Consider the following 18,515-nt stretch of genomic DNA (forward strand, 5'->3'; position numbering starts at 1 on the left):
ATGGCTGTTGTGCGGTGCTGAGTTTTTTTGCCTTTTTTTTTTTAACGCAATTCCTCCCTCCCCCCAACACATACATACATGCAAAACCCAGCCAAAACCTACTCTGATGGAGTATTTAACAGAACTGTAACTAAAGCTTTTGTACTTGAATACCCAACATTACGGTTAATAAATCCAATGAAATAAACTAAAACCACTACTGAAAGTGGCCTCAGTACATAGCACAGCTAGCCATGCTGAATAAAAGCCAAAATCTCAGGATATGTTTTTCAGTGTTATCAGCATTTTTACGCTACTGCACTTAATAGGAAAAAAAACTACCTATCAAAACAGTCCACTGAGCAAAGCAGTTACCAGTCATGGTGCTATACAGGGCTCAATAAACTCTGCCTCCCACAGCTTTAGCACTGAACAATAGATGCACATTTCATACTTTCTGACAGAAGAGATATTTATTTTTCACACTTCATTTTCATTCAGTTCAGGATAGAGGTTTAGTTACACTACAGTTAAGAAATTGCTTTCACTAAACTGCTAGCAGCAATTTAAACAAAGACAGCTATAGAGTTGACAAGTGCATTTTTAAGTTGGGAAAAGCAAGATTCCCTGATAGCTACCCATGTTCATGTATTCCCATACTTACAAAGTGTTTTATTTTGTATCTGATAAGATATGTCTGCTCCACACCAGTCAGCTTGCCTCCACTGTGGAAAACTTACAAAATTTATTCTTACATATTTTAGTAGTTTTTGCAAATACGACCCAGGTGGGGTGGCTTCAGAAAGGAGCTGTATTGCAAATGGTGGTAAGACCATTTACTTTATAAACAAAGAGAAAAACAAAATTGCACCAGCTATTTTTTTTCTTTTTTTTTTTTTTAGCACATGAAGACTTCTTCAGGTATGATATCAACCAACTTTAAATTTGTATTGTACAAGAATGCTCTCAGTTGAACCCACTTCCACTACTCAGATGGGCAAGTATGGAAGGAAAAAGATTGTTAGCACACAGGGAACAGAGAATATTTGCAAGGACACAGGTTATTTGATCACTACCCCAACACAATTACTACATATGTAATTATCATATACAAAGAAGTTGTGGATTTAAGCAGTGTGAAGAAAATTGTATTATTGCAGAAAGTCTATAACTTTAATAAGTACATGACTTTCCATTCCAATAGAACAATGAATTTAGCTCCTTGGATCATTTTTGAAGGTGTTCTACACATGTTCCTTGACGATAACAGCTGTTTTTGCTTTGTTTTGGTTTTGTGGTTTTGTTGTTGTTTTTGCTTTTGTTTTTCCAAAAGTTAAATGAATTTATTTTTTATTATCTAGATTTATCAGTTCATGGTTACAATTTGATTTCCCCCATTGAGTCTTTGTAATATGATTTGCTACAACAATCTTTCCCATTTGAAGAGTAGAGAGGTTTCATTTAACTGAGATGTGTGACCTGTGATTGTGATTTGATAGCTCATTCTCTTGTTGTAGCCAAATATGCTTGACCATACTAAGTAAAAACTCAAGTGGTCCCTTGGCAGTATACTGTCTGAAGAGGCCTGACTGGAAAGTTTAACCAAAGAAAAGTAGTAAGTCTGGAAGTCTGAAAGAAACAAGGAACTTTTCCAATAATATGCTTCCTATCTAATGTTGTTGGAATTGAGCAGTGAGAAAAAAAAATAGTTAAAAAAATAAACGTACAGTTTCTTTTTTTCTAAGACCTGGATGTATAACATAGTATTTCTATCAGTTATTTAGGGCTAAAATGATCAAAAATTATAAAAAATAAGGTTTTCCATACAGCCATGCTGCATTTTTATACATAGGAGGCAACATGTAAACTGGATTACTAAGAAGTTTTGAGTTTAGCATTTTTTAGGATTAAAAGCGCTGCAATTGCTTGAAATAGAAGCTGGATGTGAACCAACAATCTGGTTGTTTTATCTTGCTCTTCTGGTTGTATCACAGTAAAACCAGAAAGATTCATGATCACATCTAGCCTTATAAATTGGCATCACATTGAAAAATATCTGACCAGCCCCGTGGAAGAAAAGAATACAGAATTCCCACGTTCTCAGTAAAATCTCCCCCACAATTCCAACCCCACCCCCCACCTCTCCCCCCCCCCCAAAAAAAAAAAAAAGTCTATAGGTATTAATGACATCCAAAATTATTTAAAAGGGAGAAAAGCTGTTAGTATTCTGTTCCAACACAAGCACATAAACACATATACATTCACTCACATCCTCCATGGATTTTATAGAAACTTGAAAACACAGTTGTTTTTTGAAGATATTTAATTTTACTTTCTGACTTGAAGTATTGTCATATCTACCAGCTCTCCTAGTAGAGCTGTTCCAATATGGTTTAACTCATTACTAGAAAACTGTTATCTGATTTCAATGATGAACTTGTCATAATTTCAAAGGTTTCACTGCCTTTTCATTGCATTCCTATTAGGAAGGCCAGGGCAATGCTTAAAAACATTGTTCTAGCCTCTAATGACTTTTTGAAATGAAGTTAATGATTTTTTCATTTTGTATTCTGAATTGTTATGCCACACTGAAACTGGAAATTATTCTGTATTATGAGATAACTACTCCTTTATAAGTCTGGCACAGAGGAAGAGAAACAGGCTCAGTTGCTTGTTGAGGCCCAGTACTCATGTTACTGGTTTTATTACTTCTAATCATGACACCAATATGTAGAAGTACGCTTAGGGAAAATGATGACCATTTCACACAACAAATTACTTTGACAGCAAGCCTATTACAAATGTTCCTGCAAAAAGCTATCACTGTGCAATATTTGCACAACAGCATAATTCCAGTACTGTAAATAAAGTAGCAGAGATTCCTGAGATGGGACTTCTGGTGGATGTTGCTCACAGCAGTAGTTTAGAAAAGACATTAAATATTGGTGAAAATACTAAAGAACTATTTTTAACCTCCTGCTGGATGGCAGTAGGAGAATTTATGAATTAAACCAGTGATCCTTAGTGGTGACTTTAAGTTGGCATATGCCCTCTTTCACTGTGCTGCATACAGCTGAAATGCTATCCTCTAGGTCCTGTTCAGCTGAGCTTCTGGCTGAGGGCAAGTATTTTACACTCTACCTGAGAGATAGATTTGGTGGTTTGTTCTAGTGATGATAAGTCAGTCTCTACGCAGACTCTGTGACTTGTTTTACATCAACTACAAACTTGAAAATTACTTTGGGGCAAAAAAAGGCAACATTTATCAAATGGAACATATTGACTCTCTAGTAACCAAATTGTTCTGTTAAATTTAACTGTGTGAGCCTTTTTTAATGACCTTTCCTCATATGGTAATTGGCGTGCTGGGTGTAAGGATAAAGTTCCTGATTGTGCTCAGGAGCAAATAATGCAATTTACCACCCACTGTTTTTTCTAAAGATTTCTCAGAGTCAGGAAGCTGCCTGAGGGTTAGTTATATTTTCCTGGCACCCCATGGCAAAGGCATTTTCCATAACACTTGCCTGACTATGCTGAGCCATCTCACAGCGAGGATGAGGAGAGGACTCACAGTCTGGACGCTTCTGAATGACCCAGCACGCAAAACTGTTCGTTCCTCCTCAGTCAAAGCTTTCATTGTTATTTTTTGAAGAGTTTTGAAGGTACAGTGTGGAAATGCACTACCTTAGATTTTTATTTATTTTTTATTTTTCATGTCTGCCATTGTTATGAAAATTTAATACACAGCAATTCAGATACAGATGTGTTTAGCTGCCCTTTACAAGTGGCTGTCTCTGTCCATTGACTATACAGGGAAGGAGAGACATTATACTCTTACGCATTTCAGTTTAAACATATAAATTAAATGAGATGAATCAGGGCCTGCATGGTTGATATTTTGTGTTACATGAGGTTCTGCATGATATGAGATCATGAGGTCTTCATGACGACTTCTTAACAGCAAATTCACCCCACTAACACTATTTTAAAAGATGCTTTAATAGCTTTAATAACATTATTTTCCTATTAGGCCATTATCTTAGCATCTTAGCCCATAAAAATAAACAATCTGTTTTTTTTTTCTTTTTTTCTAAGAAGTAAAAAAATAAAATTTCAGGCAAAAAAGTAAAACAACAAGAAAAACTGAATAACTGAATGACTCTTTCTTGATTTTACTCTAATATAAATGTTAGATTATATCAATGCTAAAGATGTTGAGTGTCCTTAGCTTCAAATGATGACTTTTGAAGTTAGAAGAGATTTAGTCTTTAATATTTTAACCAAAGATGGAGAGGGATGAACAAACACATTAATTGAAACCACTATAAATAGGTAATACTGATTGACATTTTTCACTCCAGGATTTCACATCAGGATGGAATACAAACACCTTGTCATCTCCAATATCATTCCAAAAATAAGAGGAGGAGGAAGAGAGTCTTTATCTATGCTGTAACCTTGAAATCAATAAATATATATTTCTGTATAAATTGTGAGAATGCAAGGCAAAACTATTATTTTTAACACAACAACACATTGCTTCATATGCTTTTGTATATTCCTATCAGTAAAAAGCGTGGGATTTAATATCACATCTAATGCAACCAAAAATACTGTGAAAGCATCAGACTGCAATACACTGACACTAAATCTTGTCACACTAAGACTTATCCACCACATAAGAGGAAATGCAAAATAAGGATAGATGTGGAGGTTATGGTTTCTCCAGGTTGATAGTAACAATAGCATCACTGTAATCTTTTTTTTTTTTTAATTTATTTTCAGTAGATACCATAAATTCTTCTGGAGAAAGATTTGTCATCCCAGTTCCAAACTGGTGCTAATCTAAGTACCTGTTCCACAGTTGTCTGTATGATTGATAAGAGCTTGCTAGGAGGTTGAAGCTTTTTAACTAACTTAACTGGAATAAGTTGAGAAGTATAGTTAGGTAGGTAATTAAATTCTAGTGTGATGGTGATATTAGTGGATGTATTGCTACCATTATGTGATGAAATATTAATCAATTTCTTGTATACATGATATATTTTTTTTCTGATTCTAAATATTTTTCACATTTACCATGGACTCAGTTCTGAATAGACCTAGCACATCAATTACTTCCATGCTAAAAGTAAAGCATCTACTGTTCCCTAGTATTTAGTACCCTGCAAGTTCAAGCACTATATTTCACATATTGTGACTGGTGTGTTATGATGGATGGTAGGCTCTTCAGAAGGACAGGCAGCAGGCAAGGTGGGGTTGGTGCTGTATGTAATGGGGGGCTGAGCTATAGGAGATTGCAGCTGGCAATGACATAGTTGAGCGCCTCTGGGTAAGGATTAAGGACAAGCAAATAAAGTAGATGTCATTGTAGAGTCTGCTATAGGTCACCAGACGAATGATGACAACGATGAATTAGTCTATAAGGAAATAGATTCCTCTAGATCAGTAGCCCTTGTCCTTATGGGTGACCTCAACTTGCAAGACATGAAAATGCTTAGTAAGGTCCCCTGGGAAACAGCTTTTGCAGGCATTGTGGTCCCTCGGTGACGGTCAATTTTTAAGTACTACCTCTTAAGAGAACAAGAATAGTCAATTCCAAATGTCAGAAGTCAAGCAGGTGGGGCAGAGGGTTGGTTGGCTGAAGAGGGATCTTTTTCTAGATTTTAGGTGAAACAACAAAGTGTATGGCCACTGGAAGCGAGGTTGGGTGACGTGGGAGGACTACAGGGATGCTGTTTGCCACAGTAGGGAGAAATTTGTGCAGCCAAGGCTCAATTAGAGTTGAAACTGGCTAGTACTATCAGGATGATGAGTTCTGGGGGTTCCTGAGTTGGAGGACTGTGACTACAGTAACAATGAACTCACAGCCAACCTCAACTTTGTGTGGTACTTGCTGCTCCACCTGGATGCATGTAAATCTATGGGGCCTGATGGGATTCATCCCAGAGTACTCAAATTGCTGGCAGATATCATCATGAGACCTTTCCCAATTACTCTTGTAGGTACCAGTTGTAGGTACCAGTTGTAGGTACCATTACTCTAGAGGTACCAGTTGACCGAAAGCTGGCAAGCATTGTTCCAATTTTCAAGAAGGGCAAAAAAGAAGACCCACATAATTACAGGCCTGTCAATTTTTAATTCAGTGCCTGGTAAAATTATGGAGAAGATTATTCTGGGAGTTATTGAAAAGCACCTAAAGACAATGCAGTCACTGGTCACAGTCAAGATGGTTAAGCTGTTTCACAAGGGGAAAGTCATGTTTAATGGACTTAAATTCATTTTATGACAAGGTTACCCAACTAGTTGACCAAGGGAAGCCAGTGATGTCATCTTTGTGGATTTCAGCAGAGCTTTTGATATTGTTTCTCGCGGTATCCTTCTGGAAAATCTAGCATACAGCTAGATAAATACATAACATGATGGGTAAACAACTGGCTGATGGGTTGGGCTCAAAGGGTTATGGTAAATGGAGTGACATCAGGCTGGCAGCCAGTCACTAGTGGGGTTCCCCAGGGCTCCATTTTATGGCCAGTTCTCTTTAATATTTTCATAAATGACTTGGATTCAGAACTTGAAGGTATACTAAGTAAGTTTACAGATGACACTGAACTGGGAGGAGCTGACTCTGTCAAGGGTAGAGAGGCCTTGCAGTGAGATTTTTACAAATTAGAGGGCTGGACACTAACCAACTGCATGAAGTTTAACAAGAGCAAAAGTTGGATTCTGTACCTGGGAAGGGGCAACCCTGGATGTACGTACAGACTGGGGAATGAGAGGCTGAAAAGCAGACAGGAAGAAGGGGATCTGCGAGTTCTGGCCGATGGTAAATTCAATATGAGTCAACAGTGAGCCCTGGCAGCCAAAAGGGCCAACCATACCGTGGGGTCCATCAGCCACAGCACTGCTAGCTGGGTGAGGAAAGTGATTGTCCCACTTTGCTCTGCACTGGTGCAGCCTCACCTTGAGCATTGTTTTGAGCACTGCAATATAAGGACAAAAAGACAGTGTCCAAAGGAGGGCTACAAAGATGGTGAAAGATCTAGAAGGCAAAACATATGAAGAGTAGCTGAGATCCCTTGGTTTGTTCAGCCTAGAGAAGAGGAGACTAAGAGGAAACCTCATGGCAGCCTGCAGCTTCCTCACAAAGGGAGTGGAGGGGCAGGCACTGATCTCTCTGGTGAGCGTTGACAGGACCTGAGGGAATGGCATGGAGTTGCAACAGAGGAAGGCAGGTTGGATGTTAAGAAAAGGTCCTTCACTGAGAGGGTGGTTGGGCACTTCCTTTTTCCCAGGAAAGAAATCATGGCAGCAAGCCTTCTGAGTTCAAGAAGAGTTTGTACAACGCTCTCAGACCATGGTCAGATTTTTGGGTGGTTCTGTGTGGAGCCAGGAGTTGGACCCAATGATCTTTGTGGGTCCCTTCCAACTCAGGATATTCTATGATATCACCATATTAGCATATGATTGCCTATCATGACATAGCCCCAAGTAGGTATAAAAACTGAAATAGTATATTGTGTTGTGTTTTTTTTTTTTTAATTGAAAACAAAACAAAACAAAAACAAATAAACAAAAACAACAACAACAAAAAACACCACCTCAACTCCCTCCCAAATCTATGCAAACAAGCTGAAGGGTTGCTCATAAAAGCCCTTCCTTATGTGCATACTCAAAGAGTTTCTTTTCACAACCACAACTTTTTCAGCTTTTAATGCTCCTGATTGCTTAACATTAAACACACTACAGGATTCTGGCAAGAGTAATTTATTTATTTATTTATTTATTTATCTTTCAATTCTTCTTTTTAATTAAGAATTATACAGAGTTACATTCAGAAGATAAGTGCTTCCCACCCCATTTCAATCAAACATTGAATCCAGAAATGAGACATTGGGTAGCAGTGTATATTAGATTCCAGCACTGCAACAAGTTGTTTCTTCTCTTGCTTCATACTGTCCATGAGGATGGTATTTCTGGATGGGCAGTAGAAGGGTTAAGTGTGTTTTGACTTTTCCATTTTACTTGGAACTCTGAGAAGTTGAACATCCCCAAACTCTAGTACTTATCTAGAGCTCTGTCTCCAGGCTTTTGTTTTCAGCTATCAAAGGTGACACAGCTGCATGCTATTTGCTATACTGTCATCAGTTTGTGGCTGGGGAAGGGAGAGGGAGAAAGAAGACCAGTAATTGCATAGGCTTATCAATAATAAACACTGGTCATTCATGTGTTCGTCATTCATTTGGCAGAAAAGCAACCTTTGTATACTGTCTGTTTTGATGAAAGAAGGATGTTGTCAAAAAGGGGGAGGAATAAAAATGAGAAATAGCCCTGGCACTCATTAGTAGTATGCATACTTTATATGGTTTGGTTAATGAGTTCATGAACCTTAGGCTATGAATTTTAATCCTGGCAGCGGCTGTTGGAATTCTGAAGGTCACATATTGAGCAGGTTTGCAATGCATTTTGGATGCTGATAAGTGCAGATGACAGAGACAATTCCTGAAAGCCTCCAAGTAGCCAGATGGCAAGAAATAGTCATAATAAAAGACTGGAAGCACCTCAACTTACTGCCAGCTGTAGGTCAGAAATAGACAGGACACTTGTGTTTGTTCCACATATGCTGTCTTACTTAAGAGCATTTTTGTAAGTGTCCATTCATGTTGTATTCTAGGAAGCAACTGTTCAGAAAAAGTCATGCTGTTTTTAATTTTGAGCACCATACTGAGGGATAAAAAGAAAAAATTACTAGTCAGGGAGTTTTTGCCTGCTAGTAAGAATGTTTTATGTGGAGAGAAATGAACGGTACATAAAGATGAGGTTTAAGGACAAGTGTTAACCCACTTGGCTCTATGAGCAATGACCCCTGAGTCTCAGAGATACTGTTTCTGTCTTCCTAGTCCTTGCTACTTTCATTATACCCATAATTTCATTGATGTCATTAGTTATAAAGAAAATGAGTATCTCTTTGACCTGATTAACATGCAGCAGGTGATAACACGGTAGAAGTAGATAAATGGGCAAGGGAATAAAAAGGCATAAGGAATATATGTCAGATTAAAACAGAATCAGAACTCTATAAATGCCACTCGATCTATTATGTACTCTTTAGCATATATTTAAAATTTGAAGTATCTTGTCACAGGCAGCAATAATTATTAAAAAGAATGACAGGGAGCCCTACTCTCAAGCTGGCCTTTGTCAAGTGTCTTACATCTGCAAATAAAAGCCAATGTCTTACTTTTTCTACTAACTGTGAGTTGATAATCTGAAGTGATCTTATTCTGTTATAAAATATTTATCCTCTTCCTGAAACACAGAGAGACATACCCTTTTTTCACATTGCAAATTCAGGGTGGGCTGCTTTAAAACAATGCCTTTCAGCAATATTCAGTTCCAGGTTCTCTGAGAAATCAGTACAAGAAAACCTTGACATCTCTAGCCAAAATAAATAAATAATAAAACAAAATAAAAACAATAAAATAAAATAAAATAAAATAAAATAAAATAAATAACATTTACTATACACATAAAAGCAGATTGCAAAATGATCCTAAGGAATGAGGCCAGTAAAACCCTGAGAACATAATCCCAGTCCTGTCATAGATAGGACAGTGCAGTCTGAATCATAATGTCATGACTACACAGCAGGAAGACACAGGCAAACACATTGTCGGAAGAAAAAACTGTCAATGCCACACTGTGGCATTCTGTGCCCCTGAAAAGTCAATAGACAGCTGTTAGCTGTTGTTATTCCAGTTTAAATGTCCTGAACATATACATAAAATTTATTATATATAGATAATTCAGTAACTCAGCAATAACTCAAGAAAGCTTACTATTACCAACAAGTTAAATTCTGTCTATCTTGTTTTTAAATTTAAGCTGGCCACCTCTGAACTCACTTCAAGTATTACTCTAAGTGAATCAGTTACAAAAGGCCCCTCTGAATTTCAGATTAACAGTCTCTCTTTGGTAACCTATTCTGTTACAGCTGGAGGTCTTTCCCTACAGGAAAACCTCATAAGGAGGAAAAGAGAAAAGCATATTTTATCCCAGCTGTCTGTTCAGAAATGAAGCAGGCCCTAGGCCTAAAATAACATCTCAATTCCTCTTCAGCTCCAATTTGGCTTGAAATGCATTATCTGCCATAAGAAAAGAAGCCACATATTATCAATTTTGAGAGGTTTTTTGCATGTGTTAATTATTGACACTTCATAAATGTAAAAATTCTCAGAATGTAAGTGTATAACCATGAGCTGTACTGTTATTTACACTAAAATATCAAATTTGAATGAGACATAATTTGGTCCTCAGTCTGGTAGTCAGAAAATATACTTTTTTCTCCACCCACAATTCATTTTGACACAGCTTAAGCACACTTGCAAACATTCATGCATAAGGAAAACCAAAAATACCTGGGTCAGCGTTAAAAAAATAATATAAAAATAAGAGTCAACACAAACCAAAGAGGTCATCTTCCTTTTCTTGGATGATTTCCCTCAACACTGCAAAATCAATACAACAATGTAGTACTCTCTTCCAAACACTGTCTGCCGATAAATGATCCCATGATCTGATGATTTAATGGGTAAGTACTGAATTTTAACATAGCCCAAAACAACAGGAATTGAATGAATTTTATCTTACTGAAGCAGCATCAATATCTATAGCTCTTTAAGAACAGTGCATTCAGGCATCTAACTTACTAGGCTGCATCAACAGTAGGAACTATTTACTGTTGTAAACATGTTCTAGTGAGTGCTGCAATACAAAAGCAGCTATGCAGAATGATGTAATCAAATGTGAAAGTACAGAAACAGTAAATTACCAGGTACAATGACAAGTTAATTAAAATATCTTTGAATCCAATTTATCTTTCAGCTCTTATAGCATTAAATGTTCTAATGAGTGATTACAAATAAAATTATTTAAAAATTATTGTTGTGTATGAGAGAAATATATGTGCTACTACATATATTTTACAAACAGCAACATGTAAAAATAGGTACTGTAGTTTAAAATGATTTCTTACAGGAGTCTAAATTTACTCCAGTAATATGGAATAAACCTTTAGGAATCCTAAAGAATCACAAAAAAAAAAAAATAAATAAAAGAAGAATACAGTATATAACTCAGGTATAAGTAGCAAATTAACAGATGAGAGTAATAGTCATTTAATTTTAAACATTGTGCTGAATGACTGGAAAGACATTTCAGGACATTAATGTTATTTGAATAAAATACATCTGTAAATACTGACTTTCAGTTTAAGTTCCAAAGTAATTACATATTTTAATGCTATATTAGAAAAGGTCATTGCTAATGCTGTAAAACCTCTGCAAACTGTTGGTTTAATATACGTCCCTAAGCAGTGGTTGACATAAACAGCTGAAACTTGTTCACGCATTTGCAATTTGAGTATGTGGAAGTGCCATCATATGAAATGTGTCGTATAAATTTTTCAAAATGTTATAGTGTTGTATAGATTTAGATAATTCTGTTTGGAGCAAACTCTACTACTTCTAGATATTCTTTAATTGCATTTGAGTGTAAGAAGATTTCTGTTCTGTGAAAAAAAAATGCATACTCAGGTACATTAATATCACTCTAATACCCGCTGCCAGACGTTGACTTCACTCAAAGTTTTCAAAGTTAAAGACATAACTCATAAGCAGAAATTCTAGATTTGAATTTCTGAAATGTTTCTGAATTTTGCATAAACAATTTTGGAAATTGTATCAATAAAAATACAATTTTCAACTTAAGAAAATTAAAATTACATTTTAATGTGGTTGGTTGTAACACTCTTCTTATAGAATCACCAAAACAAATATTGCCAAACATGCCTGACAATGCAGGACAAAAGAGAAGAACACTCCCTGTTCAAAAGTGATAATGAAAATGGTTTAGATAACACAATATAATGAAACTACATTAGGAAAAACAGATAGATTCGACCATTTATATGCTTCCAACAGACATACATTCAAGGAATATCTATAGGCACTTTACTTTTGTAAATTTGTGTCTCCAATATCACAGTATTATAACAAACTCAAATATTTCATTTCATTGACTATCATCAAGCAAGATTTGATCTTGTGATGATACAAAATGATAAATTTGGGGAGAATTTGAGAAAAGAATACTTAATTGACAGGGAGAAGAAGGGCCATCATTATGAAAATTATATGGTAAAAAATCAATTGGAGACAATATGCTATCAAATTGCAAAAATACCCATATGAGAAGTCTAAATGATTATCTATTAACTCATTTTATTACTAGCAAGATAAAGCCAACCAAGTTAATGCCATGAGAAAAAGAAATACACTTATTACACAGACAAAAATCAGAATGATCAATAAAACATCCACAGTATTAACAAAACAACCTAATTAGTTTCTAAAACCTGAACATAGTTAAGAATTCACAAATCCCAATGTGAAGCTTTCTGCACCTGTTAGTCTTTAGAAAACACTGTGTTAATTAATCTTATTTATTTATTTATTTATTTTTAATAATAAAGTTAGCATTTCCTTTTCAAGTAAGATACTTAGCTTTTGTCTATTTTAATGTTATTCAGGTTTACCTATGAATTAAAGTCAGATGGATAGCATTTTTAAATCTGTTAATATATTTTTTTTACAATTTCACCACTTAGGCAAATAGTTTTAGTAATGATATTATCATCTCTGGCACACTTTTACATCTTCCTATGTCTGTTTGCAGTTAAAAATCTTCAAAAATAAGCAGATTTTTCTTGTTTTTTCTTGATTTACCTGAAAGACTCCCGGTGAGTGACAGAAACAGAAACAGTTTCCATGACAACCACATCATTGGTCACGAAGGTCTTCGGTCCCTCTTTGTACAACTGTTAGCAGTGGATGTTTCTTCATTAAAGCTTAGCCTAGTGAGACAAAGGCAAATCTTTGTTAAGAAAATTAAAAATATCTTGCAATAATATGGTAGGCAATTCAAAAGACAAAGCTGGTCTTAATGCAATTAAAAGTCTAATTCAGAAGAACTCTTTATGTAAAAGGACAGGTCGTCTGACAGATACTCAGAGGGATCTTGTTCCAGTAGTTACCTGTGTTAATAGCTGAAATTTCTGTGGCAGTGCTTTGGATATTATGCATGGTTGTCACTCCAAAGCTGTATATTGAAGATTTGAATCTCCAACACACCAAGCTTGAACACATATCTTTCACAGCAACATATTGTGAAGTATATAGCTTGGCATGTGTCCTTCTTTTCCTGAAAGCAATATGTTGGGTATTTGGTATACAGCATTTTTAGAAAGCTCAACACTAAAAAATAATTTTCTCTAGAAATTCATGCATTTTTACCACTTGCAAATTGTGTTGGAAATAGGTTCCAGTTTCTTCCTGTTTACTCAATATACAAAGAATCTACCAATATATTGAAACAACACCTTTTACAAAGAACAGATTATTCATACTTATCTCTCTCCCCCACTCCTCACATTTTTGTTTCCTATCTGTCCCATGCTTAGCACATACACCTTTGCACATTGCATCTTTGATCACTGTGTTCTTAGTTATCACTTTGATAATATCAATAACTGCAACAGAAACTCCATCCAAATTGGAGTTTAAGATGGTTTTGTGTGGACATGAGTGTATTTATTGGTCTTGACTTGAAAAACATTGTTGCAAACATAAGTTCATTTCCTACACTTAATTAGTTGATATATTTAGGAGATCTTTGAGATCCTCTTCTTGGAGCTCAAGGAACCTTCAGCCCCTGCTGGCCTATGATCCGCAACTGTTAAGAGCAATCCTCAAGAGCAGAACAATGCACTAGGTAACAAAGAAAAGTTTGGCTTTTTTTTCCCCTATTAAACCATTTTGGGGACAATAAGATGCCTTCAGATTACAATCAGTTTAGTTACATGCCACAGCTCCTGTTAAATACAGAGGGCAAATCTCAACACATTTGTTGGGGAAAAAAAAAAAAAAGAAAAAAAATAGTTTCATAGTTTTAAGTGATTCCTGCTGTATTGTATCAATTCAGCTGCTCTCTGAGCAGCTCCAGTTGTAACATACTTTTTGCAGTCCTTCCTCTGTATATAAGGACAAGCGTGTATGCATACACGTATAGGAAACACAGTGTGAGAACAAGATGACATCTTCTATTAGGTGCCAGTAGTTATTCCTGCAACAATCTAAACATGTAACCTGTCAGCTTTCATTTATACAGAACAGCAGGTAACAGTTTTCAACACAGATAAAAATTCCCAATTAGGATTTACTTCCTTCCAGGTAACTCAGACCAGGCAAACAGGATGTACACATTAATAAGAGTTTCTCTGAAAGGGAACATAACAGTCTGCTAGTCAAGTGACTTTACTCATAGTGCCTGTAGCTCATCTAAACCTCCACAGGAAACCTCCTCAATTAGTTATTAATATCAGCTGCCTTTGTTTTTCATTTCAGTGATAATCTATTTTTCAGTCACTCTGTTCCTTTGCTTAGTAAATTATCTCTTTCAGCATTCTTTGCTGGCTAGGCCTTTGGGAAATAAGTATTTTCATTATATTTAATTTTCCCTTATGGTCATATCTGTTAAAGAGGGTAGAGCTCAACTACCCCTCCACCCACCCCCAGTTTTATCACTCTTCTTTCTCTTTTACTTGTCTTCACTTATGTTACTTATCTTTACTTCAGCTGTTTTTATAGGGTGCAACACAGAAATTACCAGGTTGACTTGGGTTATTTCTCTGTTGCATAAACCAGGGAAAAATAAAACAAAGTTTCCAGCATTAAAGAGTGAGATTGTTATTATCATAAGGTATTACTGTGCCTATTTGATCAGACTTTTAAAAAAATTATATTAAAGGTTATAACTGACAGGGCAGAAACAGCATAAGGAACAGTTCGACCTGAGCAATGGTACATCACAATGAAAAATGAATTTATATAAATTTCTCATCTGCATTCTTGAAACATGAGTTTAAGTTCCAGGAAAAAAAAAAAAAAAAAAAAAAAAAAAAAAAAAAAAAAAAGGATATATATTTTTAATGAAAGTTTCATTAAAGACAACAGAGTTATGACAACTTGCACCAAATAAGGAGCGAAGGAAAACAGCTATAACAACTTTTATGTGACATCTCTTAACTTGGACCTACATAACCTGACCCAATCAATGTAGAACAAACTTCAAGTCCTCTTCCACAGGGATATTAATATGTTGAAGCAAAGTGTAATGACAGGGAGATGCTGTGAACTAAGTCATGAATTTTGGACACTGACACATCCTATTAAGATATTTGTTGTATAAATATGTTGGTTTATCTCAGTAGAATTGTCACCAAAACAAGCAAGAGAAAATATGCCATTTTTGTAGCTTTTTAAAATCTACCAACCTAGAAATCTTGCTTAGTATCATAAAGAAAAATATTAAATCTTTATCTTTATATATCTCGGCCCTCTGGGATAAATATTTAACCTGGCCGTACAGATGAAGGAGTGCAGAAACAATATGGTAGGGATATTGTACATCAAAGAGTTGAGTAACACAGTTCACAGAGTCTGACAACGGACTTTGGATACTGCCTATGGGGCCACCGCCTCTGCTTGTGGCTAATCACAAATGTGTTTTAGCCAGAAGGCCAATAGCACCCCTGGCTTGTATCAGGCATAGTGTAGCTAGCAGGACCCAAGGAGGTGATCACCCCCTTGTACTCTGCTCTGGCGAGGCTGCACCTCAAACACTGTGTTCAGTTTTTGGGGCCTCTCACTAGAAGAAGGACGTGGAGGGCCCTGGAGCTGTCTAGAGAAGGGCTATGAAGCTGGTGAAGGGCTGGAACCCAAGTCCTATGAGGAGTGGCTGAGGGAACTGAGGTTGTTTTAGTCTGGGAGAAGAGGAGGCTCAGGCAGACCTTATTGCTCTCTACAACTATCTGAAAGGAAATGGTGGGGAGCTCGAGGTCGCCTGTTCTCACAAGAGAACCAGTGATAGGACTAGAGGGAATGGTCTCACATTATGCCAGGGGAAGTTTAGGTTGGAAATTAGGGGACATTTCTTCTCCGAAAGCAGTAGCAGGCAATTGGAATGGGTTGCACGGGAAGTGGTGGAGTCACTGTTCCTGGGGGTGTTTAAGGAAAGTTTGGACCTGGATCTAGGTACAGGATTAGTGGGTTGTAGATAGTGGTAGGGGGATGGTTGGACCAGATTCTTAGAGATCTTTTCCAACCTAATAATTCTATGATTCTATGAAATAATATGATAGGTGCATGAAAAATACTAATATGATAAAGGTCATGAATATAAGAAAATGCTGGCATATATTCTAGCTCTAATGGAGAATTTTAGGAAATGGTTATAGTCCGGCTTCTCTACTGTCAATGGCTGTCATCTGATTTTGATGACTAGGCTCTGGCTTTTAGATAATCCTGGGTGATTGAAGAAGTCTTTTACTCAAAGACCAACAAAAAGACCAAAGGTGCACTAAACATGTTATGAAGAGTATCTGCTTTCTAAAAAAAAATTAAAATTAAAAAGAAAGTGTCATTGCTTTACAAGTAGTTAATGATATTCCCTTAAGTTTTGGAAGGAAGTGGTTGTTTTTTTTAACTAGCTCATTCTTTAGGTCACTTGAGGACATACAGACAAAAATTTTTAAATCCCATTAATTTTCTGGATTTATTTTTATTTTTTCCCAATCCTGGCTATCTCCAGCCCTAGGTGATAAATCTTTTAAAACGCTTTTGCTTTTTAACCCTAACAAACAGAGCAAATATACCGTCACTTAGTACTGGAAAATAATACAGCTAAAGATGCCACTAAAAGGATTTTAAAATATTTCAACTGAACAGTATCTTTTTTTTTTCCACAAATATAAATTTAGAACTCACAAAAATCCAACTGTTTGGAACAGTTTGTTGGGTTCATTAGTAATTAAGTGCAATGAAAGAAAATGAAGTTGTCCAGAACCTATTAATTTCTATAATTTTCTTTTGCAACATAGCATGATTTGAGCGAGCTCTACAATCTTTTTTTTTTTTTTTTTTTTTTTAAATAAGGATGGAATGTGTAGCATTTATTGAGCTTTCTTATTGTCCTGTTCTTCATGAAATATGCAGATATATGAATTTTCCCTGGTGGCAAGTTGTAAAAATCAGTGATCTAAAATAAAGTTGATGCATATAATGTGCAGCAAGTAATTTGTCTAACAAATTTAAGTTCCTGTTATACACAAAGAATTAGCAGATGTGATTTTTAATTTCCACGACACTATCCATAGTTCTTTATTTTCCCCAGAATTTCAGTCAAATTACTTTGCAATTTGTCTTAATTCTGTGTGCTGAATGTAGACAATTTATTAGAACATTCAGTATATTTTAATGAATTATTTTGGCTAGTAGTGAAAGGGTGGATATTGTTTCATGGTTCTGAGTCCAAAATGAACATAAGTACTAATGCAATGATGTCAACACTAATGTGCAAGAAGCCTGAACTAGATTTAGTAAAATCATAGTCTTTTACTACTAATAACACCTACTATCATTAATATTTGTTTTCTGGCAGTTAGAGTAAATGTATATGGAACTATGATGATTTGTCCCTTTTTAAATTAAAATAGTTAAGAAGTGAAGCTTTTAGCATAGATACTGTGATATTGATATTAAAGTCCTTTCTTCTATTATCGCTACCTCATTTTCCTTTTCCATAATATGCATATTTATCAGTTTATCTGTACCAACATGAAAGAGATAAGTACTTGAATCCACACCCTCTTGCAAAGGAAGTCTTTCTCTACAGTGACTACACTGCTCAGAGGAAAAGATATGACACTGAAAAAAAAAAAAAAGAAAAAAGAAAAGAAAGGTTTGCTATGTAATAATTATTGTTCCTGTACTAATATATATTAGAAAAACTCGTCACTGACACTTCAAATTATTTAACTTTCCCTTTCCTTTATAAAAAAAGAAACATATTCACAGATAAGGAAGAATATCCAACGATAAGCAATTCTTATGTTTTACATGAACTTAGAAGAGAAGAAACTGAACAGAATAAGAATTAAGCTATTGCCACCCACGTTTGAACTGGAAAGAAAAAATAACATATCCTGGAAAGAACAGATATTCTTGGATGATTTAAGTTGTAATTTTAGGCAATATTTTTCTACACATTTGGAGGATTCCCTAAAATACAACTAGACTGCTAATATGATTCCTCAAGGTGGCAAAACTTGCAATAAATGTCAGTATCACTGACTAGGCTTTCTATAAAAGGCTCATTATACTCTTGGAAAAAGTCTGAGATCTAACTGAAGATCCACCTTTCAAATCACTGAAATAAAGCCTTGTAATCAACACTGAAGCCTCTGTCCCTCCCTGAACAACCTTTACTTCAATAGGGACTTAGAAGACGTGAATTGAATTGAATTGGCACAGTCAGCAGTTCAGCCAGTCTTCCTTGCTCCCATGCATGTCAGGCCTGGTAACACACAGTCCATGGAGAATTGAAGGCTTTAGAAAACCAAGGGCTCAGATGTTACAAGG

At 35.8% G+C, this 18,515-nt stretch overlaps 1 protein-coding gene across 3 annotated transcripts in view; it reads right to left on the bottom strand.

The window, feature by feature from the left end:
* CNTN5 (contactin 5) overlaps positions 1 to 18,515 on the bottom strand; it is a 670,764-nt gene that overhangs the window by 364,632 nt on the left and 287,617 nt on the right. For 2 of the 3 annotated variants that reach the window (XM_040544184.1, XM_040544185.1), the window contains one exon: positions 12,765 to 12,892. In XM_040544184.1, the coding sequence (XP_040400118.1) occupies positions 12,765 to 12,822 (58 nt within the window). In that variant the 5' untranslated portion in view covers positions 12,823 to 12,892. Of the gene's footprint in view, positions 1 to 12,764; positions 12,893 to 13,072; positions 13,223 to 18,515 lie in introns of those variants that run through there. The other variant, XM_040544186.1, reaches the window with a different exon arrangement.

Source organism: Cygnus olor, chromosome 1 (assembly GCF_009769625.2).
Source record: "Cygnus olor isolate bCygOlo1 chromosome 1, bCygOlo1.pri.v2, whole genome shotgun sequence".
Lineage (NCBI taxonomy): Eukaryota > Metazoa > Chordata > Aves > Anseriformes > Anatidae > Cygnus > Cygnus olor.